This window comes from Myotis lucifugus, unplaced genomic scaffold (genome assembly GCF_000147115.1).
Source record: "Myotis lucifugus unplaced genomic scaffold, Myoluc2.0 scaffold_58, whole genome shotgun sequence".
Lineage (NCBI taxonomy): Eukaryota > Metazoa > Chordata > Mammalia > Chiroptera > Vespertilionidae > Myotis > Myotis lucifugus.
This window is the reverse complement of record NW_005871106.1, coordinates 4,647,572-4,670,588: the sequence shown is the minus strand read 5'-3', so window position 1 is coordinate 4,670,588 and position 23,017 is coordinate 4,647,572. Positions and strand designations below refer to the sequence as shown.

The 23,017-nt window shown below is 38.5% G+C and overlaps 1 protein-coding gene across 1 annotated transcript in view; it reads right to left on the bottom strand.

Moving 5' to 3' along the window:
• RALBP1 (ralA binding protein 1) overlaps positions 1-22,793 on the bottom strand; it is a 38,420-nt gene extending 15,627 nt beyond the window's left edge. Inside the window, 7 exon segments of the mRNA XM_023754256.1 lie at positions 514-645; positions 2,554-2,715; positions 4,122-4,471; positions 7,021-7,405; positions 7,407-7,480; positions 9,450-9,745; positions 22,649-22,793. Coding sequence (XP_023610024.1) covers positions 514-645; positions 2,554-2,715; positions 4,122-4,471; positions 7,021-7,405; positions 7,407-7,480; positions 9,450-9,693 — 1,347 coding nt within the window. The 5' untranslated portion in view covers positions 9,694-9,745; positions 22,649-22,793.
• Positions 22,794-23,017: the final 224 nt, after the last annotated feature.

Genomic DNA, 23,017 nt, shown 5'->3' with positions numbered 1-23,017 from the left:
TTGGTGTGGCTGGGAAACTCAGTCCCAGAGCCAAGCAACATACACTAAACTACAGGGGAGATCCAAAGTCTGACTCACGTACCCACACTTATCAGGAGTCACATGCCACTCTTCCTATTCCTAGGTAAAGAAAATACCTCCTGATCTTTAGTACCTCCATGTGTTTCCAAATATCTGACTCAAATTCCCCAGTGAAAAGCATCACTCTCCAACTGCTTCTCATGCTTAGGAAGCTCCTTTTACAGGTACAACCAACCAGGAAATGACAAAACATCTTTTAGTAAAATAATTTGTTCAAATGAAACATTTCTCTGATGCCAAGCTGAAGAATCAGTCATTTAAAACTGGGAACTTCTAAACAAATAAATTTCCCATTAGGACCTTCGCTTCAAGAAATGTGTATATATTGTATTTTTAAAAGAAATAACTTAAAAGAGAATATGAAAGATCCTAGCACATTCTTTTTATATTTTATTATAAACATAATGTACCAAAAATAATAAATGTACTCACTTGTCTTTTAGCTTCTCTGAGTTTTCTTTTGAGGGCTGTCAAAATTCTTTGTACTTCCCATAATCTTTCTTCTTTAGATAAATCCTTTATCCCACCCTGCAGATCTCGATGTAAACAATTCAAGAGAAACTCCTAGAAAACAATAAATCACACACTTCTGATCATTCACATCCTATCACCTTAAAATAAAACCATGCAATTTCTAAAGATGTAGAATCAACTGTTTTTTCTTTTCTCTCTTTTTAAAATTCTCACCTGAGGGGATGTTTACTGATTTGAGAGAGAGGGAGGGAGAACGAAACATCAATGTAAGAGAGAAACATTGATCGGTTGCCTCCTGTGGGTGCCCTGACGGGGGGGAGGTCCAACCCACAACCTAGCTGTGTGCCCTGACTGGGGATTGAACCTGCAACCTTTTTGGTGTACAGGACGATGCTACCGGGCCAGGGCTCCACTATTTTTTAATCATTAAAAGAATGAAGTAGCAGCACAAATTATTTTTTAAGGATATGACTAAAAAATCATTCTTCTTTGTTTTGTCAAGGCATTGGGTTCTCATTATTTACATTAGCTCGATAGTTTATTTACATTCCTTCCCCCAACACATCATCAACTACTAAAAAATGAGGGAGCTCAGAGCCAATGGAATGAAAGAAGCAAGGATTTGATCATGTGTATGCAAATAAAAGATGTAATAATAATAAAATGTAAGTTTCTTATTTAGTCCTGAGTTTCTTAGCTTGCCAAGCAAACACATATAACCAAATGGAGCTGTTTTCTTCTATCAAAGTAGCAAGTGGGAAAGCACAGGATATGGGGTCAAGTCCTGGCTCTATAGCTTAGTAACCATGTGACACAGAGTAAGTTATTTATAACTAGAGGCCCAGTGCACAAAATTCGTGTACAGGGTGTGGGGAGAGGTCCCTCAGCCTGGCCTGCACCCTCTCCAATCTGGGACCCCTCAGGGGATGCCCGACTACCGGTTTAGGCTAACTGCCTCTGCCTGCCGGCCTGATCGCCCCTACCTTGCCCCCCTGCCAGCCTGATCGCTCCTACCTTGCCCCCCTGCTGGCCTGATCGCCCCTAACTGCCTCTGCCTCAGCCCTCACCCTAAGCTGCAGTCTGGCCTCCCTCTGCGGGAGATGACCTGGTGGATCAGGGGAAGGCACCGCCCCCATTACCCCACTGCTGCTGCCACTGCCAACCTGAGCCTGGGCCCTTCACAGCTGCGCCTCAGCCCTCACAGCCGCTGCGGCTTTGTCCAGAAGGACGTTTGGAAGGTTATCCGGAAGACATCTGCCCTAATTAGCATATTACCCTTTTATTAGTATAGATGTCAGTATTCTTATATTTAATATACGGTCAATAGCAGCAATCTTATCTAGATAAGCTAACATTTTTAGACTGCTTAAGACATTCCCAGAACCATGCTGAGCATCTTTAATGCATTATTTCATTTATTGTAATCTTCACATCAAATTATGAGAGGCCCCATTTTAAAATGAGATAACTGAAGCTTAAAAAGGTTAAGCGATTTGCCTAAAATCCATCAGTTAATTAGAAGCAGAGCAAGAATTTAAAGCCAGGTTTTTTATTTCAAAACCTGTGCTCTCTCCATGATACTGACTTATCTCCATAATATGTGCCTAACATAGCTCCAGACATACTTTAAAAAGTACTCTATGGCCGAAGCCGGTTTGGCTCAGTGGATAGAGCGTCAGCCTGCGGACTGAAGGGTCCCAGGTTCGATTCCGGTCAAGGGCATGTACCTGGGTTGCGGGCACATCCCCAGTAGGGGGTGTGCAGGAGGCAGCTGATCGATGTTTCTCTCTCATCGATGTTTCTAACTCTCTATCTCTCTCCCTTCCTCTCTGTAAAAAATTAATAAAATATATTAGAAAAAATAAAAAAATAAAAAATAAAAAGTACTCTATGAACAACAGTTCATCTTCTTCATCATTACCATCATCATCAGTCTCCAAAACTGTCAGAGCAAAGGTAGGCTCTTTCAGGGCTAACACACAGGCTCAGCTCACACACCTGTCTTCTGATCTCCTCCTTGATGCTCTCCTGGGTCTCTGGCAGTGTGGGCATAGTGGCCATGTTAGACCAGCGAAGAGGTTTTGTCACTTGCTTTAGTATCACATTTCCAAAGAGCTCTTGCACATGTGTGAAAAACACATACAGGACACGATTGCTAATCTAAGGGAAAAAAGGAAAGAAAAGGATTTGTAAGAAAACTATTAACATTGTCTTGTTTCATTTAATTTGTATTTATTGCATGTGCATCCTTTAATCCTGGACATGAGAATGAAAATTCTCCTCGATAGTGACTAGACATGCTTTGCTAATTAGCGGACAATTTAAAGAAGAGAATGGAAAAAATATGACTTAAGTCTGTACTTAATCACCATAAGGAACTGGAAAGAAAAGGATACAGAAGCTGATAACCAATTTATTTCTTCTTAGCACTATAAATCTTACCTTCTTTCTTATAAGTTATTTTGAGACCTTTTAACACAAACATCTGGATCTACTGAAGAATATGAAGAAAGTAAGAGCACCTGCAGTTGTAAAGCTGGACTGAGAGTTTGAGACCTCCAGAAACAGTATCATCTGGGCACATTTGCATGGCCAGTTTTTAAATATGATGTTTCATATGCTAGATCAGGACATGAGGTTGGCTGAAAAGCTAGTAAGAAATTACTTTCTACCTAAAACTTACTCCTCCAGCACACTTGAATCTTCTATGATACTATCACCCTTATTATAGTAATATTAAATAACAATGTAATATTTACCAAATTCTGAAATTCTAAGAATGATAACATTGAAATTTGAGAAACATTTTGCTTCCAAAGTATAATCAATGAGCAATAAAAGAATCTTTAGTAAAAGAAAATACACTCTTATACAGTGTATTTAGACAATGACTAATAATAATACAGTATATTGTCCCAAAAGGCTTAAAATAAAAAATATAAACATTATCTAATTTTTTGTCATTTGTATTTGACCTGAGTAAAATATCAATAACTCTAATTAAAGGAAAACACATCCTCTATGCCAGTACCAAGTGAGCAGCAATAAAAGGCCAAATATTTTTGTTATAAAGAGATACCAATTAACACATTACTCAATTCCCTGAAATCTTCTCAGATTAAGATTCTATGAAATGCTTCCCTAGGACCTATCTTTAGGAATGGAATCCTCAGCTTAAATCCCTAACTAAGCAAATGCTAGATCCTTTTGTGCATGAGTCTGATATGTGTGTGTGATATAATTAAGCAATAATGCTATTTGCAGAAATAGTTGAAATTCTATGGATGAACTCTGTAAGTGCAGGTAGCATGGGTTCCTCTTCTTCTAATGAGAGACCACTATTATCAGGAACTGGTTTATAAACCCACACCAAAGACTACAATATTCATATTACATAGCTACAAGCAAATGGGAAAATACATTCATCATCCTCTGTGTTGACATTGTCCACATTGTGAAAGAAAATAATAATATTCAGGCTAAACCATTATCTACTTTTGCTGGTTAATTGCTTGTATGCAACTCAGCAATGAAAATGTTCCCCCCCACCCCCATGGCACATGTACCTGAACAGTTGGGCTGAGCACTATAGAAATGTTCTGTATATTCATTTTCGTTTCCAGTTCTTTCGCGATAACATGGTCCATGTGCACGATCAGCCAGGAAATCAGAAGAAAGTTACATTCTGGCAGTTCTTTCAGTAAGCGTTGGAATTCCTGCACTTTCTCACTCTCTGTGCTCCTCCCACAAGCCTCTTCAAAGCGAGGCATAAGCTCTTTGGTAAGCAGATTTTCCGGAAGGTCTCGCAAATACTGCTTCAGCAAACTGGCTACAGTGTTAGGCTCATACTCTTCCAGATTTGGAGACTCCTCTCTGTCATAGGCTGCTTTCAGCTCATCCACCTTTGATTTAATTCCTTAAAACATTCAAATTCAGAGAAAAAGAGAATATCGAGAAGAAGAAAAATCAAACAGCTTTATTTACCCTTGTGCCCACCCCTTGGGGCGACATGAGAAAAGCCAATCTGACAATGACAAATCTCTAATTATGAAGTATTTATCTATACAAGGTTCACACAATTCCTCTGTAAACAAGATAATAGGAAAGACTATAATCGGAGGGTGAATTCTACCAAAAGTTAAATGATAACAGAAACTCAATATTCAGAAAAAGAGTCATAGCAATCACGGACATTTTAAACAAATATGCCAATCAACTCAGGAAAATATTATTTTGAAAGTTAAAGATAGGTAGGTAAAAATTCAGGCAAAAACTAAACTACAATCTAAGCATAAAGTCTTGTTCTACATGGGCAGCCAATTGCTTTTTCTAACTAGTCAAAAGACTGACAACATAAAATGACAACTCGGTATATATATATATAAGCATGTTCCAATTTTTATAAGTAAAATGCAAACAGTGAGTTCACTATCAAAACAAACTCTTTGAAAATTATTCTCCATTAAATAATCCCCACCTAATTTTTATTTTTAAGTTTTAATTCTTTACATATTTTCTTAATCTGGAACAGAGCTGGAACAACAAAAGGTAAAATTTGGGTTTTGCTTTTCTTACTAGACTGAAAGAAACACTGACACACAAAACGAATGTTTTTTAAACATTACGTAAGTTTTTTAAGTCTTAAATCCAATCTGTATTTAAGTAACGTAACAGTGACTGCTCATAAGAGTACAAAGTAGCTTTCTGTTGTTTTTTAATACTTAAGACTTTAGGCTAATTATTTGAAACAAGAACAACTTAAGGCTTAGCAACTGTAATGGCAAATGTGAATACTAAAGTGTCATCTAGTCTAAACAGCATTTTAACGTATAGCACTGACATCTAGGCTTTGGCATTCCTTATTTTATGTGAAAACCTTTTAATGGCATGATAATCAATGTGTACCTTATCTAGCACTGACAAAATAAAATCAGTCACTCCAAAGATGAAAGTATTATGAATCTCATTTTTGTATAACTTTTATTTTGAGGCAGAAAAGTTAGAAAATAATCCCTATTTTCTTAAATATTTTCCTTTTAAAAATTGGACAATTCAAATAAAGTATTCCAGGTAGAAAAAGAGCACATACAAAATATTAATGTATTTTAAATTTTAAAACTGGAACTTATATATGAATAAGTGAGAATCAAAAATCTCCAGCAGAAAACAATATTATTAGCATTAAAACAAAAAACAAAAAGTCACAGCCTTAAACTGTAATACAGTGTGCTGAATGCAGCATACTACCAGAGCTTAAAAAGGTAAATAACAAATTGATCAGAGCAGGAGCTCAACCTCCAGGAGTCCATGGGGATAGCTCAATTTGAATGCTTTAATATACAAATGAAGGGTTCTGCAACTTTGTCTCCCCCAAAAGAACACAGACATCAAAAATAAATAAAGATAAAAGACAAAATAATTTTTTGAACAAAGCTATAGAAACTCTTCAGAGAAACTTTCACCAAAACCAAAGTTTTTTCATGCCTACCAAAACCATGTGAGAGAAGCAGCTTGTTTTAATACTGTTTAATTCTTTAAAAATCAATTCATCATAAATTATTCTTAAAAGTCAAGATTTTAAACTTATTTAAATGCTTATTTTTATGTTGCTAAGGAGTTATAAATAAGTCGTATTCAATTTTTAATGTTTTTTTTCTATAAAGTAGTACTCTTAAATGGTATGTTATCTATGAGATCATGTAAAGGGTTTCCCCAATTTAAAAAAATGCCTGCGCTTTTTCAATAAAACTTAAATATCAAATCTACCCTGTAGAAATGTGTATGAACCAATTAAATGGGAAAACTAAGTCTAATTTCTTTATATATTCTAATGTGTATTACTAACTCAATCCAGGCTGCTGCAAGCTATCATCAACTCATGTGTGCAAATCCTCCTAATGAAAAGGAGAATCATAAAAAAATCAAATTGCCAAAATATACAACACACACACACACACACACACTGTGAGGGATTTTTTCTCAAATGGAAGAATCAAGGAAATGAATGTCTTAGGACTCATGTCACAATTTTCCTCACAAGTTAATATTTGTCTTTCCTTTGAAAAAATGGATGCAATACACAGATGACATATCATAGAATTGTACACTTGAAACCTATATGCTTTTATTAACCAATGTTACCCCAATAAATTTAATTTTTTAAAAAGGTACAAACAGCCGTAACCGGTTTGGCTCAGTGGATAGAGTGTCGGCCTGTGGACTGAAAGGTCCCAGGTTCGATTCCGGTCAAGGGCATGTACCTTGGTTGCGGGCACATCCCCAGTGGGGGGTGTGCAGGAGGCAGCTGATCGATGTTTCTCTCTCTCATGGATGTTTCTAATTCTCTGTCCCTCTCCCTTCCTCTCTGTAAAAAATCAATAAAATATATATTTTTTTAAAAAGATACAAACAAAAAAAAATGAAAATGAAGCTAATTTTTAAAAACCACCAATGTGTCCCCAATACCTGAAACTCTGTAGATGCCTTCACACTTCATGCCATACTTCTCTACATAATCTACACATTCACGGAAAACTGCCGGTAGTCGAATGCCATCATACATCATGGTCCTCTCTGCTGCATCAGCCAAAGGAATTCCAAAAATGGGTTTAAGATTTGGAACATCAATCTGAGGCACCTCTGGCTCCTGAATTGGCTTCTTCTTTTTCTTCTTTTCCTTCCATTGTTTAACAACATCAGCTGCTGTCAAGTCTTTCGACTTCTTCTCCTTATGTTTTTCTTCTTTGTGCTTTTCTTCTTTATGTTTTTCCTCTTTGGGTTTCTCTTTTATTTTAAAATCTTTCTCTTTCTTTTTAGAAAAGCTGGGCTTCTTGAAAACATGGATTCCCTTGGGATCTCTTCATTTTGGAAGGACTTTCAGCTTCATCTCCGGAGCTATCCTCCTGAAAGGCAGCATAGCCTTCAGCTGCCAAAGAAATGCAGGAAGTATAACTTATATGTTTGTTTAATGTCAAACTGTTCATGTGCTTTTTAAATACAGGACAAAAAAATTCCACCTGGCACTAGCTACCTACCTTTTCACATCATGGCCAATCCCTCCTGGGTACTCACTCCTAGCAAAAATTGGGTTTCCTCTCAGCTAAAATGAGATGTTGCAATGACATCTCCTGACCACAAGAGGGCAACACGGAGAGAGCTAGTTATTCTTGAATAGTAGGTGCTGAAAAATGGTTTTATTGTATGTGTTTAAGTGGAATTTTAGTATTACAAATACACAAGAAAGTTCTACACGGAAGGCTAAGCAAAAGAATCCTATAAAATAGAGCATTCTTTTGTCATCTGAATTTACTTTATTTAGCTTAGATTTATCATATTTGGTCCCTGTATTGAGTCAAGTTCAAACCATGACAGGAACTGTACTGCTATTTAGATGCTCCAGTCAGTCCTCTATCAAACTTTGCTCTCCTGTCACTGTTTAGTTCCTTCTGAAGGCTGCATCAGAGACTGAAGTCTCATTTGGGTGGAGGACAAAATCAGGAACTCCCTAACCTCCAGATGGTGGCCGAATCCATCAGCCCACTTCCCTGCATCAGAAGCCCTAGTTTACACACACTGACAATTGCTTTATATCATATCAGTTATCCTAGTTTTGTTTTGTTTTTTAATACCTATAACTCTCCTATTCTTTTTTTTTAGATAGCTACTTTACTAGCTATTTTATTTAAAAGATTCAAGTTTTTCATAAATACCCTTCTAATTAAAATATCACAAACCCCACACCAACCAGATTGACAGAAATCTTAAGGTCATACTACTATGATGCACAGCAACTTGAGTTCTCGGACACTGATGGTGGGAATGTAAACTGATACACCACTGTGGAAAACTGTTTTACAGGATCTACCTGTAATAAGCATGCCTGTGAGTGAGCAATCCCATTCCCAGGCATGTACACACAGAAATACATAACCATGTACAGTGATGTTTATAGAAGCACAATTTAGTGACAGTCACACACTGAAAATAATCCTTACAGAATGGATAAATTCTAGTATTTCTAGTATATAACACAATGGAACAAAATTCATCAATAAAAAATGAACAAATTACTGCCACATGAAATAACACAGGTGAATCTAACAAACATAACACTGGGCAACAGAAACTAGACACAAAAGGAAATCTGCTTCCATTTACATAAGTACAAAACCAGGCAGCACCAAGCTACGCAGAAAGAAGAGTACCTTCGGGAGGGTGGGAGAGCCCCTGTGCAAGGGCAGTAAAGGGAATTTCTAGGGTGCTCATAATGTTCCATTTCAGATCCTTGTGGTAGCTACACAGGAGTATCCGTTCTGTGATAACTCATCAAGTTGTACACAATCTATGCCTTCTATCTGAATGTTATGCCTCAAAAATAAATTAACTGAAAAATACTGTGAAACTCAAAATAAAACAATACTTAAAAAACTCACTTGATTTGCTTTTAATGTACTAAAGATATATGCTTAAACAATTCATCCTTTCTACCAAATAGTGACTATAAACAAATGCATCATGGCATTTACTTAAAACAAATTAATAACTTTGTCATAATTCCAATAATGTGTACCCTCACTGCCTACACAACTTAGCCAAAAAGTAAAATTCTATAAGGGCAAAATTCCAATATGTACTTTTTATACATTAATTAAAATGACCACTTTAAGATACTTCCACGAGAAAACTTGACCATTCCTGGAAATTCAGCATTCTTTTATGTGTGAGAAAGACCCTAAAATAGAACTCTAGTATACAAAAATTGAGACCTTGAAAAATAAAAAACAATAAATGTCAAACAGAAGTTTTGGGATATATTTCCAGAAGACACCAGGTACATATGACTGGAGTAGACATTTATCTAAAATATATCAAAAACAGAGAAAAATGGCACTTACTCCTTTTTTCTTTTTTCTTAAATTTTCCTTTTTTCTTCCCATAGTCTTTTTCATCATCAGACACTATATCAGGAGGCTCATGGAGGCTGTCATGGGGAGGCGAGGGCTCACCAGTGCGGTACAATCCAGGAAATTTAGTAGGGCTGATTTCCTCAGAGCTGGGGGTTCTGGTAAGACCACTGCCATGCTCCACCCTGCGATGTTCACTGGGGCTGCTGGTGGGGGGCAGGAAGCACTCGGTCATTCTGCCTCCCTGATACAGTGCAGAGGGCTTCTCTGTTACCTATCCATTACACCTGCACAGAGGGAAAAAGATCATCAGAGTCATCAAATGCCAATCAAAACACAAAGCACCACACACACACAACAGGGCAATTAATCTTGCATTTATAAATCAAAAGTATTTTTTCATTACCCTCCTTTAAAAAGATGCTTTCATTTTATCATCTCAAGTTACATTCCACACATCATACATTTCAGTTCTCAGAGTTAGAAGCCCTGGGATCTTCAAGCATTAGAAAAATAAACCAAATGAAAATCAGAGTTAGAGTACTCGAAGTAGAATACAGATTACTATCCATCTTAAATTATTACTGTTTTCCTTTAAGCTATGACCAAACAACTATAAATAATAAATTAAAAAGACTATATACCTACACATGAATAGTTCAGTATCAAAATTTACAATACAGTTAAAATTATATATTTAATGATTGACACAATTATAGATCAGTAACTGTAGTTCTATGTTGCAAATAGTCCAGGCGTTGATAATAATTATTCATTTTGCACTGCAATTACCTCATTTGCTCAATCGTAAAATATAAATAGTTTCACAAGAATGGACATTACAAAGGATAAACATTAATAAGAAGTCAAGGTTTGTTTGCATTTTTTCTTCTTTAGATGGAGGGTACATCATAGTCAAGTACTGTGTTCATAAGTTACTTGCATTAGTTCTCATGATATTCAATTGAAATACTATTGGAATCACTTGTTTCTCTTTGCACTCACTTTTAAGGTTAATTTGCAATTTTAAAAATCCATAAGCCATAAATAACAAGACTGATAAACCTCTGATCATAAAGTAAAAAAACAAGCAAATATGGGGAAAAAATGCAAATCAATTAAAATATAAACAAATCAAGAGACCTATACAAAGAATATGAACAAGCAGCTCATAGAAGAATGACTAATATCTATACAAAAACAATGTTTAGCTACAATTATAATTCTTAAAACAAATTAAGCCCAGCTGGCATGGCTCAGTGGTTGTGCCTCAACCTATGAACCAGGAGTTCAGGGTTTGATTCCCAATCAGGGCACATGCCCGGGTTTTGGGCTTGCTCCCCAGTAGAGAGGCGTGCAGGAGGCAGCCGATCTATGATTCTCTCTCATCACTGATGTTTCTATCTCTCTCTCCCTCTCCCTTCCTCTCTGAAAGCAATACAAAATAAAGGGGGGGGGGGGACAATAATTACATTAAATGCAATGGACTAAGCATTCTAATTAAGAGTCAGAGATAATCATACTGAAAGAAATAAACAAGATTCAACTATATGTTGTTTACACGAGATGTGCTTTAAAAATACTACTACACAGAATGGTTAAAAGCAAATAAAGGGAGTTCCAGTTTGGCTCAGTGGATAGAGCATCGGCCTGCAGACTGAAAGGTCCCAATTCGATTCCGGTCAAGGCACATGCCCCAGGGTTATGGGCTCGATCCCCAGTGGGGGGCATGCAGGAGGCAGCCGATCAATGATTCTCTCTCATCATTGATGTTTCTATCTCCCTTCCTCTCTGAAATCAATAAAAATATCTATTTTTTTAAAAGGCAAATGAAGGGAAAAGATATACCATGCAAACACATATCATAAAAAGGTAACTAGAAGTATTGTCTGAAATAAAAAAGGATATTCCCACAACCATAACAGACATAATTCTACATATGTACATGCCTAATAACAGATTCAACTATATGAAGCAAATTTTGACAGAAATAAAGGGACAAATCCCCAATTATCATTATTACAGAACTCCTCTCTCAGTAAACAATAGAACAAGCAGACAAATATAGGCAAGAGTACATCAGCTAGGACACTAAAAGCACAAACCATAGAACATATTGATAAAATGGTTTTCATCACAATTTAAAGCCTCCACTCTTTGAAAGAAAATGAAATTAGGAAAATCAAATGGCAAGTCACATACTTGATTAAAATACCTGTAATACATATAGCTGACAACTCATTTCTTCAGGGAAAAAATGTATATGTGTACATATCATTGATTTATAAGATACATATATCTGTACTATATATGTAAGATATATGTATCTTATAAATCAGTTAAGACAACTCAGAATGCAATGAGCAAAAAATATGACTGGACACTTCACCCAATAAAACATATAGTCAAAAAAAACACATGAAAACAATCCTCAATATCATTACTCATTAGAAGAATGCAAATTAAAAGAACAAAATACCTATACACCTACTAGAATTACTAAAACTAAAAGCACTGACAATGCCAAGTGTTGGTATGAATGTGAAGCAACTGTTGATGGGAATGTAAAATTGCAAAAGCAATTCAGAAAGCTGCTTAAGTTTCTTATAAAATTAATATACACTATTCACCTAAAAATTCCACTCCCAGATGTTTACTCAAGAGAAATGAAAATCTAAGACAACCAAAGACTTGTCAGGGAAAGTTCAACGTACCTTTATTTACAATAGACAAAAACTTAAAATAGTCCAAATATATGTCAACAAAGTAAATAGTTAACATAAATTATGATATATCCTTAAAATGGAATATTACTCAGCAATAAAGTGGAACAAATTACTATTAGACACAACATCGATGAGTCTCAAAAGCAATAATGAGGAAAGACTCCAGACACAAAAGAATTCACACTGTATGAGTTCATGTATATGGAATTCCAGAACAAGCAAAACTAATCTATAGAAAGCCAATCAGTGGTACTGTTGGGCCAGATGTGGTCAGCTAGGAAAGTGAATGCAAAGGAACATGACAGAGTCTTTGGCACGATACTGGTAAAATGTTCTATATCATGATTGCAGTAGTGGTTTCATAGGTATATACAATTGTCAAAACACAAAGAACCACACTTTCCACTGGGTATATTTTGCAGTATATATACATCAACTAAAGGCTCAGTGCACAAATTCATGCACAGGTGGGTCCGGCTGGCCCGCCCCGACAGAGGCTGATCGGGCCAGCAGGGGGAAGGGGCCACGGGAGGTTGGCCACCCCTCCCCCGCATCAGGCCGGTTGGCCAACCGCAGTGCGCCTCATAGCAACCGGTCATTCCAGTGTTCCAGTCGCTTGGCTTTTATATATATAGATAAGTTTTTTTTTTAATCTTTTTGAAAGAAACTGTCAAGCTGATACTAAATTTTTTAGAAATGGAAATAACTTAAAAAAGCCACAATCAGCCAAAACCGGGTTGGCTCAGTGGATAGAGCGTCGGCCTGCGGACTGAAGGGTCCCGGGTTCGATTCCGGTCAAGGGCATGTACCTGGGTTGCAGGCACATCCCCAGTAGGAGATGTGCAGGAGGCAGCTGATCGATGTTTCTCTCTCATCGATGTTTCTAACTCTCTAACTCTCTCCCTTCCTCTCTGTAAAAAATCAATAAAATATATTAAAAAAAAAAAAGCCACAATCATCTTGAAAAGGAACAAAGTTATTAAAGCCAAAGTAATGATATTAATGGAACAAAAGAAAATTCAGAAAGAGATCCACATGTATATAGTCAATTGATTTTTTTTCAATTTTTAAAATTGATTGATTTGAGAGAGGGAGAGAGAAACATCGATTTGTTGTTCCACTTATTTATACATTCACTGGTTGATTCTTGTACATGCCCTGACCAAGGATCAAACCCGAAACCTTGGCGTATTGGGACAATGCTCTAACCAATTGAACTACCTGACCAGGGCATCAACTGATTTTCAACAATGATTCCAAAGGAATTCATGCGGGAAAGGAAAGACTTCAACAACTGGTGCTGAATAACCATGTGGAAAAAAAGAGTAGCTCGGCCCTCTCCTTCACATCACACACAAGATGTAATTAATGATAAATCACAGACCTAAAACTTAAAAGCTAAAAACCATAAGACTTCTAAAATAAACCATATTTTTGAGACCTTGGGATAGGAATTTTCCAGACAGGACCAGAAAGCATTAAGTAAAAAAATTAGAACTTGTCAAATTGGACTTTATCAAAAGTAAAAACCTCTGCACATCAAAAGACACTGTAAGAAAAATAATCAAGCCCTAACTGGTTTGGCTCAGTGGATAGAGTGTTGGCCTGCGGACTGAAGGGTCCCGGGTTCGATTCCAGTCAAGAGCATGTACCTTGATTGCAGGCACATCTCCAGTAGGGAGTGTGCAGGAGGCAGCTGATCGATGTTTCTCTCTCATCGATGTTTCTAACTCTCTATCCCTCTCCCTTCCTCTCTCTAAAAAAACCAGTAAAATATATTTTAAAAAAAGAAAAAGAAAAATAATCAAGTCAAAAAGGCCTGGAGAACACATTTGAGAATATATATACACACACACACACACACACACACAGAGAGAGAAAAAGGCCTATTCCAGAAAACAAACAGCTTAACTGGCTTATAAGTTAAACAAATTAAATATTTTATAAACGTTCTTTATTAATAACTACCAGGCTAAAATTCACTAGAAACAGCTTTTCCTCATTTTTATAGTTTTTAAAAAGCATCTATAAATTAAAAGTCTCTAATCTAAAACTCCACCAGGAAATCCAAATACAGCTCATTAATATATTACATACTAAACACTAACCAGTATTAACATACTATTTTAGAATGCCAAATTTTGTAAGCAGTATTTTTCTTCTTGAAATGGTGTGAAAAAATTTTTTCTCAGAATTAAAAGACAAGAGTGTCCAGATCATAAGGGACTACTAGTACCCTGCAAAGCACATCATGAGGTTTCAGAGCATGAGGGATAGAAACCTGATACTAAGATTCCTGCTGGATCTGGGACAGGGTAAACAACTTGCATACAAAGGACCAGGACCAACTTATCAACAGAAACACTGGAAACTTAAAAACAATAAAGGAATATCTTCAAAATTTTGAAAGAAAATTAGTTCCAATAACCATTCAAGTATATAGGTAGAATAAAGGCATTTCCACACCATGGCAAGGAATGTAGTTCCCATACATTTTCTCAAAAATCCTGATTACCTGAAATGCAACCCTGGAGAGCAGCAAAGGAAGCCCCAGAAAAAGCAGGCCTGTCACCAACATGTGACACACTTCACACTGACCCTGAGGAGAGAAGAGCTCCAGGGGACAAAGGGAAACACAGACACATCTGACCATGTGGAAAAGAATAGTAAGATGTGGTAAAAAGCCACTGGTGCATTTAGAATAAATTTGTCATAAGAATAGACTAAAATAGCAAATAAAAGTAACCATTAACTCTAAGAAAAATAAAAAGGTAGATGAGAAAATGAAATTGTAGTCTACTGCCTGGCTCAACATCAGACAGTATTTCTCTAATCATAATAATGAAAACAATGAATAATGATTCAATCAAACAATGTGCCCCACATGATTCTATCAGAGGACTGAGGCAGAAACTAGGGGAAGGGTATGTGAGACCTAAATTCTCATCTACCATAATATCTAGTTAATAGACAATGTCTAAAACAGTATCTTAAAAATTAGCAGTTGAAGTGTATTATTTAGAGATAAGAAAATACCAAAAGAAATAGAGTCAAGAAAAAAAACTAAGACTGAGAGAGATACAATAATGAAGCAGGGCATAACATTCCATTGTAAGTCTTTTAGTTCTATGTTGGGGGTCTTCAAAACCATCCCCAGGATAGGTAATTTTCTAGAAGGACTCACATATCTCAGTATATACTCATACTCATGGCTAAGATTTATTACAATAAAAGGATACAAAGCTGAAACAGCAAAGGAAAAGAGAGGAGTAAGAGGAATTCTCTTGGCAACAGTAACAACATGTGTTAAGTGTCTGCTGGGCCGCTCCTTAGGCTCAGAGGCCAAGGCCTTTGTGGAGCCTGATCATGTAGGCATGCTCCATCTAGCATGTACCAAAATTCCAGACTCCCAGAAAGAAAGCAGATACTCAGCATAAACCACATTGTTCTTATAAATGGTTCAGGCACAGTGAGCCACTCTTACGCATTTAGAAAAGGTTTTACATATAAGGAACTTCAGCAGTCAAGTTCCCAGATGCCAGCCAAGGGCCAAAGGGCCAACCTCACAAGCAGGCCTTTCTAAAGACAGCAGTTCCAGGCCTGCTCCAGTAGTTTTGCTCCAGTACTATTTGACTTGTTTAACTATCCTTATGAATTACTCTGAAAAAATTTAAAACACAAAAAGTACAATCATCTCTCACCAAAAAAAGATCATTACAAATCTTATTTTAAAATCTAATAAAAGAAATAGAGCTTTCTCTCAAATTTTTAAGTTTATAAACTGAAATGGGAGAGAAATAATCCTTCAGACAAAGCAGATGAGGTTTAAAGGGTCTGACATCATGAACAGTGAAATCTTTCCCATGATAATATGTTTGAGGTTTTATGGCTGGTACCCAGTAAAAATGTAAACTAGTATTCACATTTACAGCCTTGACAGTAACTTCTCATGCACATCCTCACAGACCAAATGTCATCCAATTTAGTTATATAATCAGTCCTTCATATCCCCTAACATTTGTTTAAGGCTGTACTTTAATAGAGATTTTACTCTTAATTTAGGTTATTTCTTTTCTGTATCCTTCTTATACATAATCAGATTTAATCTATTTTAGTTTCTTCCCTACCCCCAGGTGCTTATCCAAACTTTTAATTAGAATCCCATATGCCACTCACAGAAATTCAATGAATGACACAGTGAATTAATGTTTTTCACTCAGCTTCCCAACATTCTCAGTGTTACTGATTAAAACATGCCTAAGACATGTTTGTAAAATCAGTTTTAAAAATATGAAATTCTAAAGTTCTTCATAATGAATATGAAATACTTTTTAATGCTGACAAGTATTACATGATTAATAACATGAAAACAAAATAATTTAACAAGTTATTTTAGTAGACTGGCATAATAAAATATGTAAAATGAAAATTCAAACTCTTTGAGGATTAGAGTGTCAGGTGCTAGAAAATAAGCAGCCAAAACATATTGAACCTAGCAGACAAATAATCCACCGTCAGCCTACAAGGTTAGAAAGGCTGGAAAGGACCAAATTCAGTTCTACAAATAGCTGCCCAAATAAAATAATATATTTGCATATTAAGTATTGGGGGAAAACCCACATTGAACTCTTGCCTTTTAACAAAATCCAAAGTGTTATCACTAGCAGTCATTCTAATACAGAAGACAAAAAAAATTTTTTTGATAAAAAACAATAAATACCATTTGGTACCTACCAGTGAAACAGATTATTTTCACAGGGATGATATATCCTTTGTTGGAGGGCAGGCCTCTTTTCTGCCACATTTCATAATCACAGGCTCTATCCTCAAGTAAATCTTAAATTAGAACTTAACTAAGGGGTGGGGGAGGAGGAGAAAAAACTTTATTTATTAACCTTTTTAAAAGCACACCACCAGTTACAATAGAAATTGGCTAAAAGTATCCAGTCCATGATCCAAAACAATGCCCTGAGGCACCCAGAGCACCAACTGGTCAGCAAACTCATAGAGGAGCCATGGGGTTATCTTGAATTTGAGGGAAACGGAGCAGTACAACGGTCTCCCCTTATCCACAGTTTTGCTTTGTGGTTTGCTGCCCACGGTAAACTGTGGTCTGAAAATACTAAATGGAAAACTCCAGAAACAAACAATTCATAAGTTTTAAGTTGTACATCGTTCTGAGCAGTGTGATAAATTCTTATGCCATCTGGCTATGTCCTGCCCAAACTAGGAACAGAAAGGAACTTCTTCAAACTAGTAAAGGATATCAATGAAAAATCCACAGTTAACATCAGACTTAATGGTAAAAGATTAGAAGCTTTCCTCCTAAGATGAGGAACAAAACAAGGTTTGCTCTTCCCACTTCCATTCAATGTTGTAGTGAAAGTTCTAGTCAGGGCAATTAGGCAAGAAAATAAATAAATAAATAGTATTTATATTAGAAAAGAAGAAGTAAATATCTCTCTATTCACAAATGACATGACCTTATATAGGAAACCCAAAAGAATACACAAGGAAACTATTGAAAGTTACAGGACACCAGGTGAAGGTGTAAGAAAATAAGCCCTGGCCAGGTGGCTCAGTTGGTTGGAGCATTGTCCAATACACCAAAAGGTTGCAGGTTTGATCCCTCGATGTTTCTCTCTCACATCTATCTCTCTCTATTCCTCTCTCTAAAAATCAATGGAAATACACCCTCAGGTGAGGATTTAAAAAAAAACCAAAACAAAACAAAAAAACAGAAATGAAGTCCTGCTATATGCTACAATATGGAGGAACCTTGGAAACATTATGCTAAGGAAAGGAAGTCAGTGATAAATGATCACATGTATCAGTGATGGCAAACCTATGACACGCGTGTCAGAGGTGACACGTGAACTCATTTTTTTGGTTGAGTTTTCTTTGTTAAAGGGCATTTAAATATATAAAATAAATATCAAAAACATAAATCTTTGTTTTACTATGGTTGCAAATATCAAAAAATTTCTATATGTGACACGGCACCAGAGTTAAGGTAGGGTTTTTCAAAATGCTGACATGCCGAGCTCAAAAGGTTCGCCATCACTGACATATATGATTCCATTGATGTGAAATGTCCAGAGTAGGCAACTCCAGAGAGACAGAAAGTTAATTAGTGGTTGCTAGTGGATGGGAGAGGGGGAATGGTGAATGACTGATAATGAATAAGAAGTTTTTCTTTCGGAGTAAAATGTTCTAAAATTTTTTGTGGAGATGGCTGCCCAACTCAGTGAATTTCCTAAAGACCCCTGCATTGTAAACTTTTTTTTTAAAAAATATTTTTATTTTGATTTCAGAGAGATGGGAGGAGAAAACCTTCAGAGGGAACACCCAGGCCAGTGTGGGGGGGGGGGGGTGTGGGCAGTTAGGGGTGATCAGTCAGGCAGGCAGGCAAGCAGTTGGGAGCCAGCCGGCCGGATTGTGAGAGGGATGTCCAACTGCCCGATTGGCCCCGATTCCCCGGGATCAGGGCTAAACTGGCAGTCAGACCATTCCCCAAGGGGTCCTGGATTGGAGAGAGTACAGGCTGGGCTGAGCCCCACACCCCACCCCCGTAATTCGTGCACCGGTCCTGTAGTTGTAAAATAATGTTTGAAGACTAAACTTTATCTCACTATCTTTTAACTCCCTCTGGCAGTGAGATGCAGGCAGCAGAAGACGAATCACTGATTGGCTGCCTCCTGCACGATCCTACTGGGGACAGAGCCCAAAACCTGGGCATGTGCCCTGACCTGGAATCGAACCATGACCAGTCCACTGAGTCATTTGTAAACTTTAAGAGAATAAATTTTATGTTATCTTAATTATATATCAACAAAACTGTTAGAAAAAAGCAGTCTCAAGTCTTTGCCATGTTAAAAATCCCTCCTTTAACCTTTTATTACCCCCTTCTAATACCTCCTTCTATTCTTCGCCTCACAGCTAAGATTTGCTTATTCTTGAAGTAGTCTACATTTGCTTTCTGTCTCTGACCCCCCAATTAAAGGAAACCTAGCTTCTTTCCCAATTGTTAGCATTAAGTAGAATGCTACAAAACTATTATCAAATTCAATAGAACCTTCATAATCCTTGTTTAAAGTTCTCGCAGCATTTGAAGTACAGCTTCCTTTTCTTAATTTTTATCTTTTCTGGAGTTGGTTATGAAGTATAGCTTCCTTTTAAAATAATCCCATTTGGGTTTCTACGACATTTTCTTATGGTGTCTCCACAACTCGAAACACTTTGGCATTTCCTTTCCCAGTTCTTCTTCTATCTGGCTTTACATGTTTTTTTGGTGTGTTTTTTTCTCCATGTCCTATTTCCAGAACTATTCTCCATCAGTAAGCTCTTCCTATGCAGTGTCATCAAAGGCTTCAGCGACCACTTACAATATGCATAGCCTGATGATGATCTTACCAAGACCTCTCTTGTACTCCAAACCCACACATCTAACCCTACAGCTGCGGTTTCCACCTGGATGCTTCCTAAATGACTTCCACTCAATATATTCAAAAGCAAAATACTATTCCTCCCCAAATCCAGAATTCTGTCTCAGTATACTTTACCATTGTTTATTCAATCACCCAAATTAAAATCCAAGTCATCTTACCCTATTATTTCTCATTTCCCAAATCTATGAATCCTACCTTCTAAATATCTGTGGTATTAACCTATTCCACTGTTTCTCCACTGACACTACCTTTGTTTAGGCCCTTATCTGTCACCTCAATTATTACAAAAACTTCTAACCTTTCTGCCTGCTGCCTTATCTTCCCTTTATCCCTTCTGAAATTTATATTCTCCAATACCAAGAATAATCTTTCTAAGTCTTATCATGACTCTCCCCTGATTAAAATCCATAAACTCTATTACTATCTATAGGAAAAGATTTCTAGAACCCTTAGAATGCCAGATACTTGAGGATCTATCTGTGCAGCCTCATCTTCTGCTACTTACCATAAACCCAAAACTTATAATAAACCCGATGACATAGCGGTAGAGAGCAACTTTCCATTCGTAAAAATGTACCATGCTCTCTCTCATCAAGTCCAACTTTCCCTCTGTCTTAAGTTCCTTTCTTCCTTCAGTCATGCCTATGCCTAAGTTTAAGGACCTAAGGTATAAAGAACCTGATATAATACTTAACACACAGCAGGTGGTTAAAACAGGTTGCGCTGGCTTAAGCCTCTCTTGTTTATCCTGTCTCAATGACCCCCACTTACTTACAAAGTAAAGTTGAAATCACTTCAACTGTATACAAGACTATCCATAATTTGGTTCTGCCTAGCTCCCCAATTTCATGTCTGGCCACCAGCCTATACTCTCTCTAGCTATACGTGCAGATCCAATTCATTATGTAAGTTTAGACTCCTGTGCTTCTTGGCTCACACTGTTCTTTCTACCTAAATGCCCATCTGTCTGTGTACTTTTTATGCCTGTATACTTAAATGTTTTCATCCCTCCTAAATATACTTTTTCCTTACTACTGCCCCCTTCCTCAATCTCTCTTCCCTTAAGAAACTGACCACTACCTCCTTCTCCTTTCTACACTCACTGTACCCCATACTTTCTACAATTAAAGCAATCTTAAAAACATACTGTACTTGTTGACAACTCAAATAAGAGATAGTCTTACTACTCTGAAGGCAGGGGCACTGCCTTTTCCTTCTGCAAGTCCTCTTCACCTAGTACAGCAGCTGCTACACAGTCATTCCTCTATACTAAATGATCCACATTTTCCCTTATTCTCTCCACATATACTAACACAAGTTTCTATTGTGATTTTTCTTTAAAAAAAAAAAAAAAAGCCCTAGCCAGTTTGGTTCAGTGGATAGAGCATCGGCCTAAGGACTGAAGGGTCCCAGGTTCAATTCCGGTCAAGGGCACATGCCCGGGGTGTGGGCTCGATCCCCAGTAGGGGTGTGCAGGAGGCAGCAGATCAATGATTCTTTCTCATCATTGATGTTTCTAACTCTCTCTTCCCTCTCCCTTCCAAAAAAGAACATACTTTTAGGTTACATCCAGGACCCAATCTCTTCTGGACAAGCAAACAACTGTGCAAATACAACTGTACAAATTAAAGTTACTATGCATTTTCTGATACCACTTCTTTCTCTAAATTACGGACTAAATGGTCCCTGAAAAGATCTAACGTGAGAAATACTATTTTGAAGAGAAAGCATTTAAGTTATGGTCCACTGCTTGAAGATACTTTGTTTAAAGAATTCTCTATGGTTACTGTTACACTTGCCTACCTACCCCACTGAAATCATGGGTCACTTTGAAAAGTGGGAACCGCTCCACTAATTCCCTCCTACTGCCAATACAGCTTACAGCAATTACTCACCTTCGGGAAAATACTCAGAAAGGAATGATCAAATCACCGAGATCACTCACAGAAAGTGAGGTTACTTTCTCATTCGCCGCCCCATTTGGAAGCGCTGCCTTTGGGATCACCAAACCAAAAGCGGGCCTATGCCTTATCACCACCTAACTATGTTGTGATAAGAACGATGTTCTGCCAAGAACGATGGAATGCTACTAAAGCGTTCCAGCACTGGACATGCCCACTCCACTCCACAAAAAAATCCAGGGAAGAGCTTTTCGAACGCACTGTCCACACCACTGCACCGGACTTCTTTGGTACGCACATGCACGCAGTCTCGAATTAACATTTTAATTATCTTCAAGAATTCTATCAGGCCCTAGGGGGAATAAAGATGCTTGCTCAAGAGGGAGGCTCTGTAGTAATGAATTCCCGAACTTGAAACAGCATAATTACTTCAGGCAGGACTGGGGTGTGGAATATTTTGTAAAACCTGTTTTACAACGATTAAACACACACACACACACAAAACAGCTGACCTCAACAACAGCATTTTGGCAAAAGCACAGGTGGAAATGTGCTGTGAAAGGCAGTCTGGGCCCCAGATCTGTCTGTCCGTTCCCACTGAGCCCTGAACTAAGGACCGCAGCACGCGGAGGAGCCCCACTGCTTACACCGGCGGTGGGACACACCAGGAGCCCCTCCCGGTCCGCTGGGCAAGCACTGGAGACGGTCCAATATTCGGGGTGCAACTGGAAAACAGTACAGTTACATAAAAGACTGAGCCCCTCTCCCGTTCCGAGGTGCCCAAGAGCTGACCGAGGCCTGGAGCCCACGGGGGGAGGGGCTGGGTTCCAGGCGGCGCTCCTCCAGACCTCGAGCACCAAATTACAAACGCGGCTGCCACGAGGGAGGCCCGGCCGGGAAGTGGGAGGAACGCGCAGCAAAGGGCGAGATCGGAGGAAAAGCCAGCCTGGGAAGCACCCGCACTAGGGGCAGCCACGCCCCCCACCCCCAACTCCAGCCCAGCCCCGCAGGCTGCCTGACAGACGCTACTGCCAGGCGGGTGCGGGAGAGGGCTCCCCGGGCACGCGAGGGGGGCGCCCTGCGACCCCTGCGCGCCACCGCTGCCCCTCACTAACCTGTGCCCGCCGCCGCGCGACCGCCCACACGCGCCGCAGCCACCGCCTCCTTGCGCTCACGCTGCCGCCGCAGCCACCGAAGCCTCCTCCTGCGCTGCGCCCCTGGCCGGCCTCGGGCGCCCCATTCTCACCCCGCCCTGCCTCCGCCTGTTTACAATGATTGGGACGAACGGGACAGGCTGGCCCAGCGCGCAAGCGCATTCCCTCCTCCCGCCGCAGCCGGCTTCCCGGGTCCTTCACTCTGCGCTGACGGCTAAGGCCGACCTGGGCACACGCCCGGTGCCCGCGCGCGGGGTGCGTCGGGAGGCGTAGTTCTCAGAAACCCAGAGCCCAGTCCACAGGAGGGCCCTTTGTGAAGGAAGCACACTA